Here is a 25,427-nt window from a genome sequence, read left to right on the forward strand (position 1 = left end):
TGTCGCATTACTTAACAGTAATGTGAACAGCATTATTGGGTGTACCTCGAAATACAGTGATCGTAATCCCCGTTGCAAATTAAACTACTGTACATAAATGTTATCCGACTGTATAATGCACATTCTCGCGCGGGAAACTTCCGTCGTGTCCGCCCTGCTAAGCCTAACGGCCGCTAAAATGTGGCTTTCGTTCGCTAAACCCACTTAGACAGACATCGAAAACGAAAAGCCGTGAATTTGAGTTGTTGAATAGCGATGCCGTGTTTTTAAACGCTGCATATCATCTTACGATGTAATCAAGCATTCTCGTTGATTTTCCTTGTTTCGAGAACGTGTTTCGAGATCGGGAATTTCGCAACCGGGAATATCGAGGTCATCCCGCACAATTCACTGTCGTTCTTTTTTTCTTCATCTACTCTTGCCCCATCTTATACACTCGACCTGAGAATGTCATACCCGCAGTCCTCGTAGCAGGACATCACATTTAATAGTTCCCCGTCGACTTCTCCCCCTCAACCTTTTTCCATTTCGTAATTATTCAACTACTCCTTCATCGTTCTTCCCTCGTCTTCAGACAACGTACTTTGTCGTATATATCGACTCGACGTAAAGCCAGGTAAAAACAAAAGCAGCTTGCCGACGCAGGTGTCGATTAAACTGTTGAAAGTTTAATGGCCAGCAAGGCACATAATCGAGGAAACTGTCAGACAGGTCGATGAAACAGGTCGCCACTGAAAAGCAGAACGGAGGCAAATTACCGGTAGAAGAAAGATCGATCTAATTTAACAGTGGCGCTAATGACCGTAAGGTACAGATGGTGTTGACGCAAAACGGATTTACGGCGGTAGATATGAGTGAGTGAGTGAAAAAAAAAAAAAAAAAGGATATATAGACTGTTCTTGCTAAGTGATTTGTACGTTTCTCGCAGCGAGCTAACGAGGCTTATGTCGAACAAGGAAGAGAATTGTATTCACCGGTGCGCTAGAACTGCGCTGATGATGATGATGATGATGAAGGTGCTGATATTAACAATTCAATTCGATTTATTGCAAACTAAGCATATAACAGGACAAACGGGTGTACCTCGACATAAAGTGATCGCCCTGAGGCAAAATAAACTACTGTAAATAAAAGTTACCTGGCTATAACATGCATAGTCGTGCGCGGGAAACCGCCAACAGGGAACTTGGACTAACCTGGACATCAGCTATGCAAACACCGAAGTTGGACTAACCTAATAATAAACTGACCAACGTGCTGCTCCGGCGTGTCCTCCGTGCTAAGCATAACGGCCGCTAAAATGGGATTTCCGCTCGCTAAAACGACTTGGGCGGACATCGAAAACCCGCGAATTTGAGTGGTTACATAGTGATGTCGTGTTTTTAAACACGGCATACAATCTTACAAAGCAATCGAGCATTCTCCTTGGTTTTCCTTGTAAATTTTTGTAAGGTCGTTTTCAAGGCATAGGCATGCCACCCTCGTGTATATAGTCGGCGATTGATTTTCATGTGTGACACTTAAGTAATCACTGTGAATAAAACCTTTTCAGAAAAAATAAAATAAAATTTCGCAAACGAAAATATCGAGGACCTCCCGAACAAACTGGCACGCCTAAGCCTAGAAGGCTAGTGGGCTGGGAGCGACAGAAAAATGGCGCACCATAACACTTAAAACATCAAAAGAAAAAGTGACCATAGAGTACTGAGGGAATTACACAGCAGTGATGTGACCAAGAAGAGAGAATATAATAATAATAATAATGCTTTATGGACAAGTGCGACAAGACGCGATGATGAAACGTGAAATGTGGAAATCAGAACGAAGATATCCGTAACAACCTGAACACACACCTTGCACAGAAGCCTAGTACGCCGTCTCCATAGCACAATCTCCTATAAAGTTCACAAACGTCGAAAACGTTGCGTCTCTCTTCTTCAACGCTTTCTTTTCGCAACAGTGGTGTTGTTACGTTGCTATATAGTTCGGCACATACGTCATCGAGCACTTAGGCGACAAAGCAAACACGTGCTTCCTACATGGTCAACATCCAAATACGTGCAAATACGTCCATACGTGCATAGCACATATTGATATATACGGCTGCCAACGTGTCTATATACGTACGATGGTGCCCCAAACGCAATCCCATTGCGGCCTCTGGGGCAATTCGATAAGTACAAATAATAAACAGCCACGTCAATCACACTCTCCTAACAAGAATGTGCAAGGGACGAGGAAAACCCCGAACCCATAACGAACCTTGTTTTTCCCAACCTTCCAGGCTTCCCTCTCGAAACCCCTACGCCCCCCCTCTCCCCCACACCCAGGCTTCCTCGAGAAGCCAGCCATGGCATCCACACGAAGCCATGCCGCCCTTCAAAGACGCCTTTGCTCCCCCCACCCCACCCGCACCGACCTCCCTGCCATGAAAATTTCGGTACAAAACGCTATTATGAGAGGGGGGACTCTGAAGGAATTCCACTTCCCACCCCTCACCTAGAAACGTAAAAAAAGGGAGAGAAAGAAAGGAAGGGATGGGGTAGAAAGAAGTCGGCTGTATCTATGGAAACCTTTACTGTTGAAGTCACTCACTCCCAAACAACGCACCCACTGCCAGGTACTTCCCCCCCCCCCCCCCCCCCAATTTCATTTCGCTCCCAGGAGCAGTTGCGTAACAAAAGAATCGAAGGAGTGAGCTCTCCCTCATTCTCCTCCTCCTCCTCCTCCTCAACGAGGCAGGCTCTTGAAATTGTCTCCCGTTACGCTTCCCCGAGCACGTAACGTTCATAAACTAACGCGTGCGGGGTGCACACCCTCCTTTCCTATTACGCAAAAGAAAGCGAAAATCGAAAGAAATTTGAAGAAAGGAGGTGGTCGGGGGGGGGGGGGGAAGCATCATCTCGGACCTTCCCCTCACTTTCGGAGCCCAGGGGCCAAAAAAATCCTCGAGTGTGACCGGATTAGTAATACTGTTAAGGGCAACGTGCAATGAGGCAATTTGCTCCAGGGGTCATACGATATATACAGTATATACGACTGCATTTCTGTAAATACTTTGTTTGGGAAGACGTCGTTAGTTGTGGGCTAGGAAGTGCTTTATGGAGTCAGCCGATCATGATTTATAAACAACGGCGGAGGAAATGACAGAATGCGGGGGAAGAGGGCACGAGCGGACAGCTCCGGTGGCGCAGCGGTAACGCGTGCGCTTGGAGACTGGGAGGTCCGCGGTTCGAATCCGCGGGCCGGCTGTGCCGTCTGGGGTTTTTCCTGGGTTTCCCTCAGATGTGTAATAGGCGTATGCCGGCACAGTTCCCCTGAAGTCGGCCCATGGACGCACCTATCCTCCCCCCGAGCGGATTCCGCTCGGTCTTCCACTCCACCCCTACCTCTCCTCCTCTCCACCACCTTTCCCTTCCCGAGAAACATGCCGCCTAATCAGGCAGGCAGACCTCTCGGGTTCCTCCCAACGACACTCCAACGACACTCCGACACTGACTATTGATTACAATGTTTGCAGATTTATCGATGTTCAATATTAATGTATCAGTGTTAACTTTTTTTTATTTCGTGTTAGCGCCGCGAAGCAACTGTGGCTATGAGCAACGTACAGACGTGGACAGGTGGAGAGATGACAGCAAGGAGGAGTGAGGGGACAGGTGGGGTTAGTACGCGTCCTTGGGTCGCGTTCCTCTTCAAGAGGAACTGTGCCGACATTCGTATGGAAAGCCTTCCGGAAAACGTAACTGAGACAGCACACCCGGTGGTAGGATTCGAACCCACCACCTCGCAGTCTTCAGCACGACCTTGGCTACCATCAACGAGCGGTGCTTTTACCCACTCCGCCATGAAGGGCGGATCCCATAACCCGCGACAAGCGACATCTACACGTGACAAGCGACAAATTCGGCGGCGGCACCCGGGCTCTCGCGACAAAAAAGCGGTGTCGCGGCTACAAAATCCTGCATCTGCTCCCCGTAGGTATTTGTCGCCAGTCACCGTTGTCCGGCGCGTGCCCAAAACTCGCTATCTATCTACTGCTCTATTGCACATTGTGTGGAAACGGATGGAACTGCAGCGCCACCACAGACACACATATTATAACAAACGTACGGTAGTATAAATTTCTCTCGGTGTTTATCTTCCTGCGGCGTTTCAGTCGAAATTTTATGATGCTTTTCACAGATGTGCCGCATAATCAATTGAAAAATACAAATTCTTCTCTCTCCAATGTAGTTTTGTTGCCAGCTGCTGTCGCCTCACAAATGGATCGGGAAATTGCTCCCGCGACAACGGCGACAGCGACAGAATCTGTAGCGTGTCGCTTGTTATGGCATCCTCCCTTGAGGCTGAGTTCACAACACCAACAAAGAAAGCGCGCCAATGCAAATGTGAAATCGGCTCCTTTGTTAGCAACCAATTGTCCTCCCTTGTCTTCGATTACGAATATATACAGCAACTTGCTTTGCTTGTTACAGTCATGCAGAAGTCAGATACTGACAACAGGTACAACAACAACAACAACTTCATTGTGAGATGATGAATGGAGAGTTTCATCCATTAACATCCATCCATCCTCATGAATGGGGACTTTTGGAAGTACATATATGCGGACACAAGGACACATTCAATGTATCACAAGATATTCTTTAAGTGACCCTGTTCTTTCCCAAGGCAACTTGAGGGTTGTGTTGTGTTTGTCCCTTTGTATGTTCCACCCTCGGAACAATTGCTTTCCACCGTTGGAGTTGGAGTTAGGAGAGAAAAATATGGAGATGGTGTCTCCTATAAAATACAGGACCCGGCTACTCCAAAACACTTGAAAATATAAATCAGTAAGTCTAAAAAGTAAGAGACTGGTTCTTGTAGCGCAATTGTTACTACTCGCTATTGCTTCATTTTGTTTTATCTTCTATAGCATAGAATGGAACAATAGAATAGAATATTCTCCTATGAAAGGTATATACTTCTCTCTACCCTTGCGACAACCTTACACAAACATCACCCCACGCAGGACGCAGACTGCACACATTACCTTACCTGCCCATAAACGCCCGCCACCAGGCACCCTTGTGGGAGGCTATATTTAAGAGGGCCATCACAGAGCACAGACCAGAGACAACTAAACCGGCATATCCACGCGAATTTATCCCGCGTTACTTGAGTACGAATCCTGCCATTTCCAGCATCGCATTTCATGACCGAGCTTCCCCACTTCTCGGTCCCTATTTCCCCTCTTTACATCCCTCCTATCCCGAAAACCTTAGGGAGGCCGTCCAGACGTGGGTCATTTGGACCCGCTGTTCTCGGCAGGGGTGCTTTCCTTTCTTCGTAGACGTGCAGCAGACGCGAAGGGAGACCTGAGACGTACGTGGGGGGGGGGGGGGGGGGATAAGGCATGGGAGGAGTGAAGGTTAGGGGAACCCCAGTAGTGCAGCCTGCCACGGTCATCATTTTCGACGATTGCGTCAAGTTGGCAATGCTGCGCTTGTCGTGGGGGAGACAAAGGAAGGTCGTCCCCATTTAGAGATAAATGTCGGCGGTTTATTTTGCACTCAGATGGCGGGGTGGGTTAGATTGAAACATTAGTTATCTTAATAACAGCGGAAGGAGGCAGTTCGGGAAGTCGTTTAGACAGAGGACGATGGCAGCCGGTTTGTTTGACTTCGCTTATATAGGGTTTAGTCCCTTGTTAATATGTTCCGAAAGCCTAATACCATCGTCTCAACATCATGCGCACAGTGTTGCTATTGCGCCTTACGTAAGTGAGCGGTTTTCCAAAAGATTGCCCGGATTAACATTCACGATAGCTACACCCGTGTTCAGCATAAGAACGGCACGAAATGTAATCTGTCGACCCTCACTGAAGCCACTCCGTAGGGGAAATTTTTCTGTTGCGCTACCTGGTGCCGCCTATGGGACTCCCATAGTTTCGGCATCGCTGCACTACTTGTCGCCCCGCCAGCTACTGCAGCCAATAGGAACACAAACGTCGAACGGGGCTTAAACGTGCGGTGCTTTGGGCGAACCCAACTACAGACGAAAACCACGTGGATACGGCTGGGGCACTAACCTAACTGATTTCGAAAAACACGAGATTAAGGCTACTTACATGGCTTTTCATAGACGTGGAACGAAAGTCTCGAAAGACACGACAAGTTCAGACAAAAATTCATCTACCTCCATGAGTACTGCATCGGACATTCACCGGGAAGACTTCCCTGAATCGTCAAACTCCATTTACCGTACTTTTTTTTTACTCCCCGGGTGCCCATATTTTGTTGGTGGAGGGTACTAATCACCGCCATTATTCTTTGCGTTCTCATAATGAATCATATCGCACCTAGCATATCCCACGCAGCACCTAAAGAGCGGCGGATCATTCCGCCCGCGCCGCACCCTTGTACGACCGCACGCGCTACTTTTTCAACCCCTCATTCAACGTATAAGCCAGAACCATATTGCGCAATAGAACCACGCCCATGAATCTCACTCTCAATACCTCAATCCCATCTATACGGATGCCCCTCACTCTTCCATTCGCCTCCCATTGTTTATTCCCTGCTTGTGCCGTATCTTGGTTACGAGGACCTCACGACTGCACCATTATCCACGAACCCATTGTGCTATCCACCCCCATAAGACTGATTCCGAAACCTGCTGCTGGTCCTCCTGTCCGTACGTTTCCAGTTAATGTTATATCTTCATCAGGACTCTGCATGGAAACCGGAGGGCCCTGCTTTGGCTATTGCGCCAATGCATTTCTCTTTTTTTTTTTTTCCTATGCTTCCACGCATTATTAGGTTGTTGTTGTTGTTGTTTAGGCTGGGTGTACCATCTCCAAACTCTTTCGCTGTCCGCAGATCGATTTTCCTGCGACTCAGTGTCACTTGATAAAGAGGCGCATTAGCAGAGGGAGGCTTCAGCGCCTCGTCCATCACGAGTTCTTTTCGCGTGATCCCGTTGTTAAAGCGCTTTTTATGTTAGGCTGCGTAGATTGAGAGTAATTCGTACGATAAGTAATTGGGGGTGGATATAGATCGTTGAGCGTCGTTCACGACACTCGGAACGAAAAATGCTTCGCCGAACATCCGTGCGCATCACGTCTTGACTGGCGGCCTGCCGCCTAAGTTCGGATAATGTAACACGCACATAAGAAAGAGGCACATTATACGCTACAGAAAGAAATGGTTACATCCGCAATAGTTCCCCCTACTACATCAAAAAGCACACACAGTTTCAAGTTCCTTCTCCATTCTACACTCAAGTTTTTCCGCGATTCCTTCCGCAAAAACCTCAAGCTGAAACCCATTCTACAGCACGCAATCATCGAACACGTACGTCCACAAAACCCCCTCCGATATCAGTCCGCCATATACTTGCACCACTCATTCGTCGCATACGTTTAATGGCCCAACACGACCCAGGAAACGTTTTCATGCCGCCGCGGTAAACCCTCAGCTGTGCAGTTGCATCGTAATGAAGGCAGCAGTGGGAAGATCACGTTGCACGCGTTCTCGGTGATATCTCGCACACAGAGAAGGCACAACGCTATGCGGCATACATGGAGTTCCGCCTCAGAGACGCATATTTAAGTGCTGTATGCAGCAGCGCGTGTCCGAACTTTGCAATGCGAGAGTGCAATTAGCCATTTAAGCTGTGTGCCGTGTTGTTTGTGAACTTCCTTGTTACCTGGAGTGCGGCTGTGTTAAATCTTGTGTTCGGAAGACATAGAGATGAGATACGCTAAGTGCGAAGTTCTGGAAGGCGGGCGGGAATAAGCGTGGTGGGAGATAAGATGGCCGTGAGAATTATGAGGATGCATAACGTATATATAGGATACGTATGTATAGTATGAGGTCTTCGGGAGGACCTCGATATTAACACCGTTACGAAATTCCCGCTCTCGAAACAAGGAAAATCAATGAGAATGCTTGATCGCTTCGTAAGATGATATGCCGTGTTTAAAAATCGGATATCACTATTTAACCAGTCAAAATCACGGGCTTTCGATGTCTGTCCAAGCCGTTGTAGCGAAAGAAAGCAACATTTTTGGCGGCCGTTAGGCTTAGTAGGACGGACACGACGAAACAGCATGTTGTTTAGTTTATTATTAGGTTCGTCCAAGTTAGGTATTTGCACTTTTATGTCCAGTTTACGTCGCTGCTGGCATTTTCTCGCGCGCGACTGTGCATTTTATAGTCACATAACATTTATTTCGAGCAGCTTCTTTTTTTTTTTTTTCATCTGGGATTTCGATCACTTTATTTCGAGGTGCACCCGAGCTCTTATGAGTATGGCCATGATATGCGATGACGTCTACCTCGCGTTCCCACATCATCATCATCCATTCATCTATGTTGTTGTTGTCGCGCTGCGCAGGGGAGAGGTTGCAAAGCAAAGCAAATTCCTCTCGTGTCATACGACTGAATACTTGTTTGTGCAGCGCTGGAACCACGTCTAGCTCAGGCATAGTACGCTTCTTCTTGGCTGTGGTACATAGATTGGTTGTGTCATGTCCGCCACTTCCGACTTTGTGCGAATCAACTTTACCCGCCACGATTCACGTGCACTAAACCAATTGTGGAGCTATTTCTATAGAGCGGGACTCCTTCCGACCTCTGACTGGCCTGACCTGACTTTTTTTTTCCCTAGTCGAGTCGAGCCCGGCCGGAAATCTCCTTTTCTCTATCGATCGGCACCCTTTGTATGTCTTGGCTGCCCATATAGGATGGCCTTCGAGCACATACATGCGATTAATTTGGTCCATCCCAACCCCCTCCCGCGGGGAACACCGGTATGTCACCTCCCCCCTGCCCCAGATAAGCGACAGTAGCACCCCCAATTGCCTGGCCGGCCGATAGCCCCCTCGCGGTGAAACACGTCACTTCCGGCTGTCGTTTTTGGCGGAAGTTTTGCTGTCCACTGTGATTGTACGCACCGTGAAGAGGGCAGAAAGCAAAGCAGGAAGGAACACGATGGCACGGACAACTTCCGGATTAATTTGTAGCCATTTATTACCAGGAGATGAATCATAAATGGTGCGGTCGTTGATAAGCCATCAAGGGTCAATCGCGTAGTGTGTGTTAAGGCTTGTCCCGAGACGATGTCCGTGACGGATGTAGTTGAGGCATGCTTGAGTTTAGGGTCAGAGTTTATATAGAGTTAGGGTCAGATTTGTAGGGTCATATATATATACTATATATAGGCTGACAATGCGGTCATTCCTTGAAGACCAGTAGCAATAACAAAAAAAGCAAACAAGCATATTGCAAGTTCGTAGTAGAAATTGCCCATGTGCGCTATCAACAGAATGGCATACATCGTTCTCTGGCCTTTCGGTAGTAAAACTAAAAGTGAGCGTTTCGTTAATACGCTATACATATATGTGCAAGTTATCAGTTTATTGCTTGCTCCCCTTTATCGCGACAGCGGTTCTGATAGTACACTTAATAGACACTCGGATACACTGCAGTATACATCGTTCGCGTACGCTGAGCGGTTCTATCAGCTTTCAACGACTAAGGGGACAACATACATATTGCCGTGGCTTTTTAACTTAATCGCGGCAGGTTATCGTATACGAAGTGTTGTTACAAATCTGAATGTAATTAGAGCATCAACAGAAAAGATAGCAAAAGGTTTCCAGAGCGCCGCACATCAATAAAAAAAAAAAAAAAAAGACGCTGGTAACACCTTTCCATTGCACGAACGCTGCAAAGGAGGAAGACTCGTGATCGACTTTCTTTTATCTCTTTTCCGATAACGCTCTCATTCACAGAATGTGCTGCACCGGAGGAATCAGGTTGGAGAAGAACGATAAGGGGCCGCTAATTTCATTGTGAGAAGGAATGGAAGGGATAAGACGTCGGGCGTATTAATTGCCACCCTCCTTGCTCTTCCATTCCATCTTTTCTGGTCAGTGCCCTTTCCCTTTCCCTTCTCCGCCTCTCCCAGCCTTCGTTCAGGAAGTAATTATTCGCAATAAAAGAAACATCAGCAGGTAAGGAGAGAGAGAGAGAGAGAGACGGAGGAGAGGCGAAAAGAAAGTACAGGCCTCCTCTCCCACATTACGCTATACCTCTCGTCAAAGCAGAGAATCTTGAGGATAACGATTCGCAGAAATGCAATTCTTCGCCGTCGAAAGAACGGTTGAAGGGGGGGAAGGGGCGACTAAAGAAGAAAAAAAAGACGAAGAGGATGAGGGGGACTGGAGAAGAAGAAGAAGAAGAAGAAGAAGAAGAAAGGGAGGTGAAAGTCATCGCTTTCCCTCTCTTCCTTTTTCTCGTATTTGTCTTGGCTTCTTATTCTTCTCTTGGCCAAATATTCTAAAAATAAATAATTAAGGAAAGGAGGACGGAGCGCACATTCGCCGAAAGTAGAAGCCGGTGTACGGAACAGTACGTTGCTTTCCTTTAATATGTATATTGCGAATGTGCACGGGAGAATGCCGCTGGCACGAAAGGTCTGTTTATCCGAGTTTGATTTTGTTGGAGTGGCCTGGAGTGGAGTTATCTGATCCCACGAAGGAAATGAAGGCGATCAATTATGTAAAACCTGTCGGTTCAACCTAGATGTACACCGGAGATGTCCTGCGCGGGGTTCTTTGAGCTAACGTTGTGGGAAGGAAGTTCTAATCCATCTTACGAAGGGCACTCCATAATGCTATGAGAGCATGGTTAAAAAAAATGACTGATGTAGAAGAGTTCGTTCGAAATAAACTTTCCATTCATCATCGCGCGATAAAGTTTTTATTGTTTGTTCGAAATCAAATTCTAATAGTAGACGAGGACGATAGAGTACCAGCAATTGCAGCGTTTTCATCGTGTAGAGCTTTGCAGAGGGATGGAAAAAAGTTTACCCGTAGGAAAGGAGAAAGAGAGGGAGAGAGAAATCGAAATATTTTCGACCGAAGGTACTATTAGCATTCGCAAAATGCAGCCTGAAGCAACTTCGAGAACGAGGAGAGGCTTCAAAGGGCCTGTCCGAAACGATAATTTAAAAAAAAAGCATATTCGTGTTCAGAGACATGTACTGAATATTTTAGCTCCAGTATACCGTAGTCAACGTATCACTTTTTATCAATGTTTCAATTTTCCCGTATCCCAGCTACGTTGTCGACCCAATAACCTGCCCTTCAAATTCTCACACGGCTCACAGCACGAGCTTCCTGCTATCTCTATCTCTGCACGCATATTAATAGGAGCAGACGCGGCAGCGACGCAAACCACGAAAATACCCCATCACATACGGGCGCCAAGACATATACTCAAAAGGGGTACTCAACGGAACGGTCTACAATACTATATATTCGAATCATGTTCAGGTGCTCTCGCGAAAAGCATCAGAAGGCACAGCACGCATTCTATCGACCGGATTTAGATTCATGAAGGAGCTCGCTCAAAGCAGTTCTCTCAACTCTTGCACGGCTTCAATATTTAACGCCCACCGCTTGACTCGATCTCCGCCAATGCATTTGTTAGCCACCGCACGAAGCTCTGACCAAACAACGGAGCTTTCTTGTACCGTTTAGGCAACTACATCGCACGGACATAATGGAGTGGGGCAGGTGACACAGGGAACCTGTTTAGGTGCACTCGCGGGCTCGTAAGCAACGTGTCGTCACCGTCGTCGCCGTGCAAGTGGGTGTCGTAGCGTAGGAATTACTACATAATATATTGGGATGCCGTACTTGACACTGTTCTTGACCCTGAAAGGTGGGACCCGGTTTTGCATGGATGTGATTATTCTGCTTCGACGTTACTACTTAATATTATGCAGTCATGGCCGAAAAAAGGAGCAGACCTTTTCTTTACCCGCAGTTAAAGGAAAGGAAGACAACGCGTTTCGGGTGGACCGATAAAAATGGCCTCTTGTGTGTGTGTGTGTGTGTGTGTGTGTACTTTTTCTGAAAGCGGCAGCGGCCGATCAGCATATCAATTCAAAAGGAACGAATGTTGTCATTGCACATCTTCCATAATTAAACTACCCAAAATTAATTAATGAGGACAACGCCCCAGGAGCTTGGTAATGCGGTCACAAGGTGGCCCATTCGATCCAGAAAATATAATCTTTTATTGTAATTGAAAAGAAAAAAAATCCCTATTTTATAACGTTCTGTTCATAGAGCGGATGCTCTATGAGTGTAGAGCAGCATCCTTTCACCCGTACGTCACTTTTCCTTACGTATGATGATGATGATGATGGTGATGATGATGATGATGATGGTGGTGGTGGTGGTGGTGGTAGAAGACTAGTGGTAGAAGAAAGAAAAAAGACTCAACAGAATCACTCTGCGCACTTTCACGGATACCAATTAGACGAACATGGAGTGTGATGAAATTTGGGGGGGGGGGGGGATATATTTATTAGACCAAAGGAAAAAAAAGGGGGGGAAAGGTCAGCCAAACGGAACGTCGCCTTGAAATTTGGGCTTGTTGGTATGAGACCATATTACTACACTGAGCGCTAAAAAGAGGAAGACGTAAGAGTGGGAGGAAATGGTGACGTAAGAGTAGTGAGGGCTCAGGCAACACCACCTAGGTAGAGACGGCATGCTACGTGACGTAACAACTGAGAGTCAGCCAATCGGGATCGTGTTTTCAACGACCGTAGCCAAATAACAAACGTGCTTTCAGCGGTCGTAGCCATGGAGACGAACCACCGTCGTCTGCGAGTAGCGATTGCACGTCCCCGTGTACTAAATGGGAAAGTTTTGGAAATAAAGCCCAAAACGGTCCCATATCTTTCTCAAGACTGATTTTCTGGAAAGCGTGTCGCACATTTTTAAATTTTCTACAGATTCAGGCCTACGGGTTTTAAGATAGGTGCAATCATTTGGAGGTGTTATTGAATTTGGAGAACGGTGATTCGTAGCAGCGGACGAATTTTGATTTTATATGTCCACGCAGCGAAGGAGGGAAAGGAGGCAATAAGCGGGCCGCCTTCTCTATCTAGCCTGGTGGTGTTGACTCAGGCTATCGAATGGATCTCTTTTTTCTCTTTTTTTTATTTCTTCTCTCTCTCTCTCTTTTTTTTTTTTTTTTATTGCACGTCCGCTGTATTCGGTACCTTCGACAGCAGTCATCGTGAAATCCAGTCTTCCGCGCTGTTGCAGCGAACACCGGCGATCCCCACTAGACAATAACGCGTTGATGAGGATGCGGTGATTAGACGGTAAGCCGTTCCTAGAAAAGGCCGATGACTGCCTTCCTCATCTGTCCCCTACTATCTCTCGCGATAGGGCTGGACAGCCGAGGCTCAAGAGCAACTCCTATATCGTTCTCCCATAGCGGAAACAATGGCAATCAAAATGCTGCTCCCGGTCACGTTCCTAACCGGATGAGATAAATCCGGTCGAGACAAAAAGGGAAGGTGAAAGTGTACAGTGGAAAGGAAGGCGTTATCCGGGACTCGTCTGTTGCATCCAAGCTACGTTTCTGTCCAGGTCCGAGTGGGCGCTTCGGTTAAAGCGACGTCGATGCCGTGTCCATTATCCGGCGACTGTCCTCATTATCCGGAAGCTGGTCTCGGAAAGCGTGAAATGGGCATTATCCTAAGTGTGAAGTATTTTAGGGCGGGAACGAAAGGCCTTTATCTTTTTTTTTTTTTTTTGCATGGTCGCGCGTAAGTGCCGCTGTATTGGGTTCGTTGGGTTTTCTGAACGATGTTCCATTGTATTATATTTTGTTGTGGAGAGCCTGTTCAAAGTAGAGCTTTTCTTCGGTATCTGGAGTAAACGCAAGAGGAGGGGCGGAAAAAATTTTGTAACACGTTGAAGCCCAAAACGCACCGCAGTTTTTCACGCAAGCACGCGACTAAAATTAGGTTCAGAGGGTTATAGAGACGAGACAAGTTGTGTCTAGAAACGACGAAAACACAAAGTAACACAGTGAGTAACGCAATATAGCTCGAGCACAAAACATGATTGATTGATTGATTATTTAAAAGAAAACCTGGGAGAAATTGAACTTGTCTCCTGACTAGTTCTGCTACTCCCAAAACAAAACAACAACCTACAAACAACCAAAAACAAACAAAGTACATTCCCCATCCCCAACAATTAGTGTGTTAGTACACTAGGTGCAAGTGAATAAATATCACTAGAACATGCAGAGAAACAGATACACACTAATGCAAAGATACACACTACAAATACACACTACAAAGATATACACTGATACGAGGCACTCGCACAAAATCCTAAAATATGAGTTCCATGCCGCAGCTCACAAGGAAGTTCTCAAGTGCCGCAAAGGCAGTGTCTCGCTTTCTTGGGTCCCACAGTCCGAGCACTTTCACCACGTCGAAACGCCTGTTGTCCAGGCGGTCGAGGGTATGCATCAACCTAGCCCTTTGTGGAGCATACTTTGTACAATGCAGGAGAATGTGCTCAGTGTCCTCCACTGTCGCACACACTGAACAGTCTGCAGAGTCTGCCCGCCCAATCTTGTGGAGGAACTGTTGACCGTACGGGACATTCAACCGAAAACGATGCAGCAGCGTCTCAATGGGTCTCCGTGTACCGGATGGGAACCTGTATTTCCTATCCGGGTCGATCTTGAAGAGGAGAGATGATCGGCGATCAGCTTCCTGCCACTGTTCCTCCATAACTGCTCTTGAAATGGACTGAAGTAGCGATTTCACGTCTGCCTTGAAAAATGGCACCACATAGTTTGTTGACGAAAGATGTGCTACGTCCGCTAATTTGTCTGCGGCCTCATTACCCGGTATGCCAATGTGGCCAGGTATCCACTGGATGAGGACGTCATGACCGGTGATGTACGATCTTGCATATTCTTTCAGTATGTCGTGAACAACTGGATTAATACGTCCGCCAGTCAAGAACGATTGTATAGCTTCAAGTCCAGCCTTGGAGTCACAGTAGATAACCCACTGAGCCGGTATCTCCATTGTGCCTATATAATCTATTGCCATTTTAATCGCAACTAACTCAGCCATGGTCGACGACGTGCGATGCGATGGTCTCGCCATCCCTTCCCTACTATGCTCTGGTACCACAAATGCAGATGCAGATCCTGAGGTCGTCGTCGAGCCGTCAGTAAAAATCGCCGTCCTGTTCTTGTGATTGTCCATTGCGGCAAGGCAGTACTGTCGGATCGCCAAGGTTGGGTGATGTGCTTTTTTCTGCAAACCTGGTACGGACGTGCAAACTACCGGGGGTATAAATGTCCATGGAGGATGCAGCGCCGTTTCCTGTCTTTGCGCCTTAGGAATTGTTCGGTGGTGTTGAGCGATCGCATTTGAAAAATTCGATTTTCGGTGGATTAATTGTCGTGCAAGCGGGTGTTTGTAGTGTGACGTGCTTAGCCGCGCATAATGACGCACTGATTCCTGTGTCCGCAGCACAGCGAGCGAAAGTTCTCTGGATTCTACTGTGGTTAGAATATTAGAAGTGGCGCACGGTACTCCAAGACATATCTTCAGGCCCTTGGCTAGTGCACTCTGCAGTGTTCGCTCTGAGGTGTCAGATATACCATGTAACACCGGAAGGTGGAATGCAATCATCTGCCGAATGAGAGCTCTGTGTATGGCCAATAGGGATCTGGTCGACAGTCCCCAGTGAGAACCTGCAGTATGACGCAACACGTTGCTTCTCGCATCGGCTCTTCCTTTTATATATTTGACATGAGCAGCCCATGAGAGTTGTGCGTCGATGATTACTCCCAGAAAGCGATGGTGAGATACTCTTGTTACTCGTTGCCCATTTAGATGCAACTGAAAATGCTTCAATTTCTTTCGGGTGAATGGAAGGAAGACCGTCTTCTCTGCTGAGATGTCCATTCCTCTCTGCATTAAGAAGCCTTCAGTTACGTCTAGCGCATTTTGAAGACGTTTTTGTAGCGCAGGCATCTGCACTCCGGAGCCCCACAAACATATATCGTCAGCGTAGATGGTAATATGTACATTCTTTGGCAGCAGCTGTGGCAGAGACGATAAGACCACATTAAACAGTAGAGGACTCAGTACGCCCCCCTGTGGGACTCCACATGTGAGAGCATGATTATCGCTTGCACCGTTCTCCGTCCTCATGTAAACAGACCTGCCCTGGATGTAGTCAGCAATCCACCGTAAAGCACGCCCTTGGATGCCTTGAGTGAAGAGGTCGTGGAGCACGTGACTGTGGCTGACCGTATCGTATGCTCTTTTAATATCCAGAAAAACTGCTGCAGTTGTCCGGCCTTGAGCGCGCTCATGTTCTACATACGTGACCAAGTCCAGCACACTATCCATTGTGCATCTGCCTTTACGAAACCCGGACATGGAGTCAGGGAAAACGCAATGCGCTTCTAGGAGCCACTCCAACCGACTCAGGACCATTTTTTCCATGATCTTGCACACACAGCTGGAGAGACTGATGGGACGAAACGAATTGACGTCATGAGGGGACTTTCCGGGTTTGAGTAGAGGAACCACTCTAGAGACTTTCCATGACGCTGGTAGTTTGCCTTCAGCCCAACTGGCGTTCATGATATGCAGTAAGGTCGTCTGAGCAGTTGGGTCCAAGTTAACCACATGTCTATATGTAACACCATCAGGACCTGGCGATGACTGGCGAGCCCTTGATTTCAATGCAGCCTGGAGTTCCGCAAGGCTGAAGTCGAAGTCAAGTGCTTCGCACTGCGCATTGCGAGTAAGGCACGTGGTGTCCGTGACCTCTTTCACAGATGTTTGATGCACGCTAGTTGCAGATGCCACTGACGGTTTAGCAAGTGACATGCAGAATTCATTAGCCACCGTCTTCTCGTCCGTATTTCGATAGATAGCCAATGCTCTAAACGGATATGTCTGGGTAGTCGGCGTCCCAAGCGTTCTAATGATCTGCCATACTCTCGTTGTAGGTGTGAAAGGAGTCAAAGTAGAGCAAAAGGTTCTCCATTGTTGCTGCGACAACCTTTGAAGATGACGGCGGATGACCCTCTGTAAGCGGCATGCTTCGCGATAGTCGGCACGGCTTCCAGACCTACGGAACCTCCTTTCAGCCCTGCGCCGTATCGCCCGCAGTCTCTCGTATTCCGCGTCCACCTGACGATACGTGTCGGGAACAGCACAAAACATTTTCATGCACTTGTGCCTCCTAAGGGTCAGAGAGCTGTATGACTATCGGCTATGCTTAACGTCCCAAGCAGCACAATGCACTGAAAGTCGAGTGCAATAGGGGTGGACGGTATGTATTTTATCAATGTTTTCTAGTTTAACGAGTCTGTTCAAGGTCTTCCACCTACCCGTCCACCCCTATTACACTCGACTTTCGGTACATTGTGCTGCTTGGTGTATATACGCCCACATCACCCGAATAACACATACTTTCACAATATAGCAAAACTAAAATAACCCAAGCGGCAAAATGTACTGAAAGTCGGGTGCAATAGGGGTGGACCGGTAGGTGGAAGGCCTTGAACAGACTCGTGAAAGTAAGGAACATCGATAAGACACATACCGTCCACCCCTATTGCACTCGACTTTCAGTACATTGTGCTGCTTGGGAAGTATTTAAAGAGATTGAAACATTTATTTTACTGAAAAACAAGCTTTCGGACGGAGTCCGTCCTTCATCCGTCCGAAAGCTTGTTCTTCAGTAAAATAAATGTTTCAAGCTCTCTAAATACTCATTTTATTCACTTGCGAGTGCTAGACTTCTCCCATTTTTTTTGCCCGTATAGCAAGACTAGTAAAGAATGAATGCGCATGGTCCCGACTTGGCAGACTCAGGGACCGCTAGAGGGAATACGGTACACAGATTAGATGAGAGAGTTTTAGTGCACTGTATGCTACCGCCTTTGCGGTAGGGAACAGCGTGGTAGTTCTGCGCACAGCGCGAAGCTCTCTATGTTCTGCGCACTGCGCAAAACTCTCTTTATGGTTTGCGCGTGCGGAGAACCACCGACGCGATCCCTTACGTACGCTATCACCTTGGCGTACGTATATAAGAGACAGCGTAATGGTTCTGCGCACTGCGCAAAGCTCTCTTTACGACCCATCTCCTGATCGAGGGTTCCAGAGTTACATAAGGGTTGGGTTATACACGACAACAAAACAATACAATAGAAACGCGCTCAACTCACGCTTCAACACGTTCGAATAAGAAACGTCGATATAACCATCGGATTTTAGAGCCGCATTGCTGTGCGTCAGAATTCTGACGGGCAGCAATGCAGGTCATGATTGTTTCCAGTTTATTGCCCCTTGCGCCATTCCTTTAAACGAAACATGTACCCAAGCAGCACAATGTACTGAAAGTCGAGTGCAATAGGGGTGGACGGTATGTGTGTCTTATCAATCTTCTTTAGTTTCACGAGTGTGTTCAAGGCCTTCCACCTACCCGTCCACCCCTATTGCACTCGACTTTCAGTACATTGTGCTGCTTGGGTAAGCTACCGTACCACCACCAACCAAATAACCTCCACTGATAACGAAGCTAACCCTTCACCACCAAAAAGGGGGGAGGGGCGGAAACACGAACGCACATCTCGCACAGAGAGCGACTACGTGACTTGCGATCCGAACTCCCTGCGAAAGGTCTGTTTCTTATATCTAACCTTCAGAAACCCTTCATGTACCGCAGAGGTCCCATGCTTTATCCTTTCACGACGCCTCGTCCTTTCTATATGTTTCCCGCACAAAGGGGGGAAAAGGTTAGCGTGCAGACAGAGTGCGTTAAATTTATGGTAGCGAGGACCGCGTCCGGCGGTCTCCTTGTGCAAAGGGAAACTATAACTAAAGGACATAAATAAGCAACAAGGGGGGCGGGGGGGGGGGCGGAAGATTTGAAAGAACGAGACGATTTTACTGCTCGCTCCGTCCGTTGTGGTCGAGGATGTCTAGGAGATGGTCAAGGGGGGAAAAAAAAGCCTGGACGAAACCGCCGGGGAAATCATTTTATGAGGAGGAGATGGAAGAGTATCTCCTGACAGGGTTGGTATGAGGTGTACTGCGTGGATTGCGTTAGAGTGGCGGTTTGTGGACGAGTCCTGCGCCTGTTTGGAAGTGATCTACGTTGAGAGGTACGGAAGGTACGTGTTCGTTGTAGCGTACTTTTTGGCGATATACGACATCGGTGTAAAAACGGGATGGGACGATCTTGACGTTAGGCGAATTGAGTGGAATAAACCGCCCACAAAATATGGCCATATATAGTTACGACGAGCACTCGGGTTTATTGAAACGACAGCTATAACCGAGGATGTAGGTTTGCTCCTCTTCCATCTTGTCTTGTTTTTAACTCAGACGTTTATTGGTACAAAAATTTACTAGGACGTTGTTTTCTTTTTCTTTTGCCTAGCTTTTAGCCAGCAAACAGGACGCAATGAAAGCGGCTGATAGAAGTGATAAAAAATGTATTCTCCTTGACACGAATACAATAACGAGTTCAGGTGGAATTGTCTAGAAAGTCTGTAGAAAGGACTCAGCGAATAACTCGGACAGCGGTTGCGGGAATCGACCCCGCTACGTCGCACTCTTTTATCATCACCAACGCGTACACTGTGTACCCACTCCGCCATATTCGTAAACGGGCTGTAAACTACACACAGACAGCACCTCACGCGCGCTGAAGTATCACTCCGCACAATCGTCTCTTTTCTCACGCGGCCACACACAAAAAGGAAGAAAAAAAGCTCAATTTCATTCACAAACCTCCAGAGAGACAAAAAAACTACGCGACGTTACCCCGCTGTTCGCGTCTCAGCCAGCTGTGACCCACCACACAGCCGACCCGCTCTATTCATTTAGCGCGCACAATAAACACTACAGTGGCCCCCGCATCTCAAAAGACCGTGTAATCAACCATGTGTGTGAATGCAGCTGGGAGGCAGAATGTGCAACGGCTATCCCGAGCATCTGGAGTGAAGACAGCGAAGGAGGAAGGGCTTCACATGCCGACGTCAGCTGAGCATATGCGTGCCGCCGCCGGTTGAAGCGTGATGGCCGCTGAAGGTCGACCGTGATGGCCGCAAGGTCGCCTCTTTTCCCGCAGGGAATATATATACAATATTCCGCTTCTTTTCCCACGTTATTTGCTCTAAACAACGCTATAAGTTATACGCGCGTGTCCACGCGATGCAAGCCGCTAATCGACCTTGGATGATTCTATATATAGTTGGCTCTGTTCTTCGGCTAAGAGCTTTCCGCAAACCTCGTTAGGTGCACCCTTTCGTGTTGCCCTAATTTCGTTGAAACACCTCGAAGCTGCTGCTGATATCTGAGATGCTTTCATTACCCAGATCAGGTAAGAGAGAGAGAGAGAGAGAGAGAAAGACTGCACGTTTATACACTCTGTCAAGCGCGCTGAAATGATGTAGCTTCATACATTCTATATGAAAAAAGAAAAAGAAGGAGAAGCAAGCTGAACAGTGATACTAGCTCCTAGTCTCTTTGATAGCAATTGCACCTTAGTTTTGGTGCCTTCACTGCAAATAGCCCCCCCCCCCTCCCAATTCGGATAAACTTCAATGAATTTGGTTTTAAAGAGGGTCTAATATGATATGATAGAGACAGACTTCCTCCGAAGGTGGTCGACACGGTACATTAGTGTCCGCCGCGGCCGTGTCTCCACTGGCTCCCTTAGTGGCGTACTTTTGTGGGTTTCTTTGAGAATATTACGCGTGTTTTAGCTTGTTTGGCTAGTAGAGTGAGACTTGCGTAGTGTAAGCATTTTGTGTATTTAGTTTGTGCTACATTTTATTGAAACTGTATCGAATTGTATCGAACTTGTACTACACAAGTTTACTTGGTTATACTAAATATCCTGATCAATATGATTGTGACAATGCATCTACCCCGCAAAAGGACTAAAATCACTCCCCCAGTTAGCTTTGGGCGCCCGCACCCACTTCCATGCCACTTTATAACTTCTTGCTTCTTCTCCCTCTTCTTCTCTCTCCACAACTGTTACGGACGGACGGACACAACTGCCGACGTTGCTAGGTCGTACGCAGCTATATTAAAATGTGGCTATGCTAGTCTCGAAGTGGTCAAGGACGAACTATTCCACCCAGTAGTTTATCGAGAACCGCAAGCTCAAGGCAAGCTGCCAAAACAATAAAAAAAATAAAATTGGGGTGCAGTTACATTGTAACAGTAGTCCACACGACAAAATTTTGGGGTGTTCGGTGGAGGGGGGGCCTGGATAAAACCGCTGATACTCCAACACTCAATAGTCGTTTGACGTCATCTACTTTCATCGGCCACGAACCTCCCCAAGAAGTATTGCTAGCCCGAAAGTCCCATTATTGAGTGCTCCGAAATTTTCAATGCACTCAAGAACCGCAGGAAGCGAACAATTTTTAACCCCCTTTATGCGGGATTCTCTCCGTGCGAGAAACATCCACTCACAGCAGCGCATCAACACGACGAACAAGGAGATAAGCTAGAACTTTCGACAGTTTCTGCGGAAGTCCTGAAAGCGGTCCTCGCTCTTTGAATTATTCGCTCACGCGTTGATAGTGAAAGCGGCGCATGTAGACACCAGATGCTGTTAGGCACTGGGAGTGGCGGCGACGTCCACGGACCAGCCGGAACTTTTCCAAACTTCCGGCGCTTCCATTTCGAAGGTTTCGCCGGTGGAAATGCGCGAAGATAAGGCCAAAAGCTTTCCAGGAAGCTGCAAGATTCGCTAGAAGATGTCGGAAAGGCTGCTCTGGAGCCGCGTGCGTGTGCGCAAGTTTCACCATGGAATGTTCGGGGCAGGTTTTGAAGGCAGGACTTCGATATTCCCAGTCGCGAAATATCCGATGTCGAAATTCACGTTCGCCAAACAAGGAAAATCAAGAAGAATGCTGGATTGCTTCGTGAGATGATGTGCCGTGATTTAAAAACACATCACTATTTAACCGCTCAAATTCGAGTCGTATTAGCGAACGAAAGCCACATTTTAGCAGCCGTTAGGCTTAGCAGGGCGGGCACGCCGGAGCGCAGCATGATTAGTTAGTTTATTATTAGGTTAGTCCAAGTTCGGTGTTTGCGTTTGTATGTCCAGGCTATAGTCTCAGTTCGCCGTTGGCTGTTTCCCGCGCACGACTGTGCATTTTATAGTCAGATAACATTTATTTACAGCAGTTTATTTTGCAACGGGCATTTCGATCACTTTATCTCGAGGTACACCCGTTTGGATTGGACGAACTTAGCGCAGCGAGATTGATAATAGGGCAGGCGAATCCGACGGAGGAACTCTGTATTGAAAAACCTGGATGTAGGCACAGGGAAGGTTGTTTGTGTCTTGTCGTCATTTCTTCTGGTGTCCAGACAGCCGCAAACTGACTCGTTTTCAGAGAGCTGACTCGTATCGTAGAGATATCGTATCGTGACACCACCGACACGTGGTGTCACGTGACAATGCAACCACGTGACCTCTACGGACGGACGGAGAACCCGCTTCTATGAGGATTATAGTCACGCGACAGCCACCGCACAGTAAACGATAGTCCTCCTTACCCCAGGCAGCCATCACGGCCCCTTTCCCTCGAGTCCATTCACTTCTCCCATTTCGTCTCGTGGCAGTCCCGAAGACATTACACAAAAGAAGTAGGAGGAAAACGGCATTGAAGCTCGTAAAAACAGTAACACGGAGAACACACACATAAAAAAAAAAGAAAAAGAAGAGCCACCTAGGGGTTCTGAGAGAAGGAGACAACGCGTAGCACTAAATATTTATTAACGCCGAATGGAAGTGAGATATATATATATATATATATATATATATATATATATATATATATATATATATATATACCAGTGACTGGAAGAGGGGATAGATAGAGGGGTATGGGGGGGGGGGGGTTGTAACGTTGTACACGACAGTAACAGAGATGAGCACGCCCATTTATATTCGCCTTTGAGGTTGTCGCGAGTGGGGCTCATGTCTTGTTGCACGTTTAATCGAAGATGCCCGCTCGTTTGTTCCGCCTGTAAAGTAATACATGGGAGGTGTTCCACATGGGTGATAATTTGACGTGGATGTCTCGCCCTTGGGGGAGTGCATGGCTCCTGCTATATCGCGTAAAATGGAGGCGACAGAGGACAGGATAAAAATTCTCCAGGCGTGAACGAGATGTATAGAGATATAAAGTAGCGACGACAACTACGGTGAAGTATTGCCACACTGGAAAAAAATCGCTGTTGAGTCGAAAGTGAAAAGTAAAAAATGGGCCATGATCAGGGTTGAAAAAAAAAAAATCCGGATATTTTTAAAAAGATCCTCTCCAGTGGGCTTTCTTGAATAAAAACCCGGATGTTTTTGGATATTTTTGGAGAATATATACATGCCTGGAAATGGTGACACAGAGTAAAACAAATGTGTTTTGCTGTTCTCGATTTCGAGTGACCTCTCATATATTTCGGTTTATGGCACTGCCTGTCTCAGCAACATTGTATCAGTATCTGTTGTTTTCCGAAAAGTGGAGTATCATGCACGCGTGGTTAAATGGTGTAGATCGTACACGCCTGGATTAGCTGTCGTGTTTCGGAGCACATCAGTGCCTCCAGGGAGCGGAAGAAAGCCTCTCTCTGAATGGGCAGAAGTACAAGAAAGCGGGGAAAATTTACATCTGAAAAGTTATAAGTTAAAAAAGATAAGTTAAAAAGCACCAAAGTTAAAAAAGTTAAAAGTTAATGTTGCGCGTACCTGGGCTTTTGCAAACAGCCAACACTACAATAAAATAAACCGGGAGCTTTCCGTGTGACGTTGAATTCAGATTGTCTTTCACAACAAATTCTCTAAAAAAATTCGGATAAAATTGTGTGAATAAAACAAAACAAAAATCCACCGGATAAAATCCATGTGGATTAAATCCAAACAACCCTGGTCATGATAATGAGGAAAAGAAAAGCTCTCCTAGACGCAGTTTCTTCTTCTTTTCTTCTTCTTTTTTTTTTTTTGTCTCAACTTCCCTTTATTAAGTGTGACAAATAAATCGGCATTATTACGGGAGCACAGGTCTGGGCTTCGTATCAGGCGTTACGCGCGAACAATTGTGAGTTTCAGTGCATCGTACGCTGTCGCCGCTGCGTACGTAAAGGATAGCGCTGGTGGTTCTATATGCACGCGCAAAGCATAAATAAAGCTTCGCGCAGTGCGCAGAAGTACCACGCCATTCCTTACGTACGCAAAGGCGACAGCGCACGACGCACTAATACTCCCTAATGAGTATTGCTGCCTAAAAGCCGTAAACACACAAACCGTAAACAGCATGCAAACGCAAGCCACTTATGTGGTTTGTCGGCGTCCATCTTACTTTTTTTTTTTTTTTTGCTCTTGTGGTTGGCATAGTATATTTATTTCCAATTCGCACTCGAGGTTAATTTAAAGATAGTTGTAAAGATAATAAATCGATAAGTTGGTACGTAAAAGTAGTATACGTATAAGTAAATTCTCCGTAAATAAGTAGATTGTCATTGTCCGTTTTATAGCTGTACTGTAGAAGGCAAATCGAAATACGTTAGTATAGTTTTAAAGTAGGCTTGTAGTATATCATATGTTGTCGCCTTTGCGCACGTATAGTGGTTGTGCGCAATGCGCAAATCTCTGCTAATGTCTTGCGCGTGCGCAGAACCACCAACGCTATATCCCTTACGCACGCAGAGGCGACAGCGTACGATATACTAAAACTCACTATCAGTGGGTTTTAGTATAACGTATGCTGTCGCATTTGCGCACGTAAGAGATAGCGTACGATATACTAAAACTCACTATTATCTGCTACGTCTCATACACCCCATATAGCGATATAACGATGAACGAAAGCATCACTCCAAACTGAAAACGAAAACATTCTCGCGCAGTCCTCGAGAGAAACTCTGAATCGGGCGACCCACTTTAGAGTAAGTTTAGGATCTCCATCTGTTCTAAGCAGGCGAGAGGACCATTAGGCATCTCCTTAACGAGACAGCGAGTGAAGAATTACTCCACTCCCATTTTTTTTTTCTTTATTCACATCACATCACATCACAATTACTCCACTGCACGAAACGACAAGCCTCAAAGAATTGTCTGGGAGGAGGCGGTCCATTCATGGAAAGCATCCCCGTATAAAATGACCAAAGATGATAAAGAACAACCTCATTCCCACACGATGCGATAAAGCAGACCGGGTTTCACTACCGCCACATGCTGGGTGCAGGACGGGTGAAAAACTCCGAGCAGCTACAAAATTTAACTAACGGCATAGCATTGCTGGTCACTTTAGTCAAAAGTATCGTGTAGCCCGGTTATTTCTACCCCCCCCCCTTCTTTTTGCCTTTCGTTACTGTGGCTTGCCCAATTTTTCTAACGATGGCGTGTATGTTCTTCAAGGTGACCAGCATGCAGTACTGAATACGCACCAGCTTATATAGGACAGGTGCATTTTGTCAGCTCACGAAGAAGTAGTGCAAGTAGAACAGGCATCGCCATACGTTACAAAAAGGCACAC

At 46.8% G+C, this 25,427-nt stretch overlaps 2 protein-coding genes across 9 annotated transcripts in view; both read right to left on the reverse strand.

The window, feature by feature from the left end:
• LOC135393968 (uncharacterized) overlaps nucleotides 1-25,427 on the reverse strand; it is a 256,551-nt gene that overhangs the window by 103,908 nt on the left and 127,216 nt on the right. The window lies entirely within an intron of this gene.
• LOC135395192 (uncharacterized) lies at nucleotides 14,203-14,913 on the reverse strand. The gene has a single exon (XM_064626432.1). It carries the CDS (start codon nucleotides 14,911-14,913, stop codon nucleotides 14,203-14,205), a length of 711 nt encoding a protein of 236 aa, XP_064482502.1.

Source organism: Ornithodoros turicata, chromosome 5, assembly GCF_037126465.1.
Source record: "Ornithodoros turicata isolate Travis chromosome 5, ASM3712646v1, whole genome shotgun sequence".
In the NCBI taxonomy this organism is placed as follows: domain Eukaryota; kingdom Metazoa; phylum Arthropoda; class Arachnida; order Ixodida; family Argasidae; genus Ornithodoros; species Ornithodoros turicata.

Excerpts from the sequence above, each read along its gene's own strand:
- LOC135395192 (XM_064626432.1), bottom strand. The coding sequence starts at position 14,913 with ATGGAGATACCGGCTCAGTGGGTTATCTACTGTGACTCCAAGGCTGGA.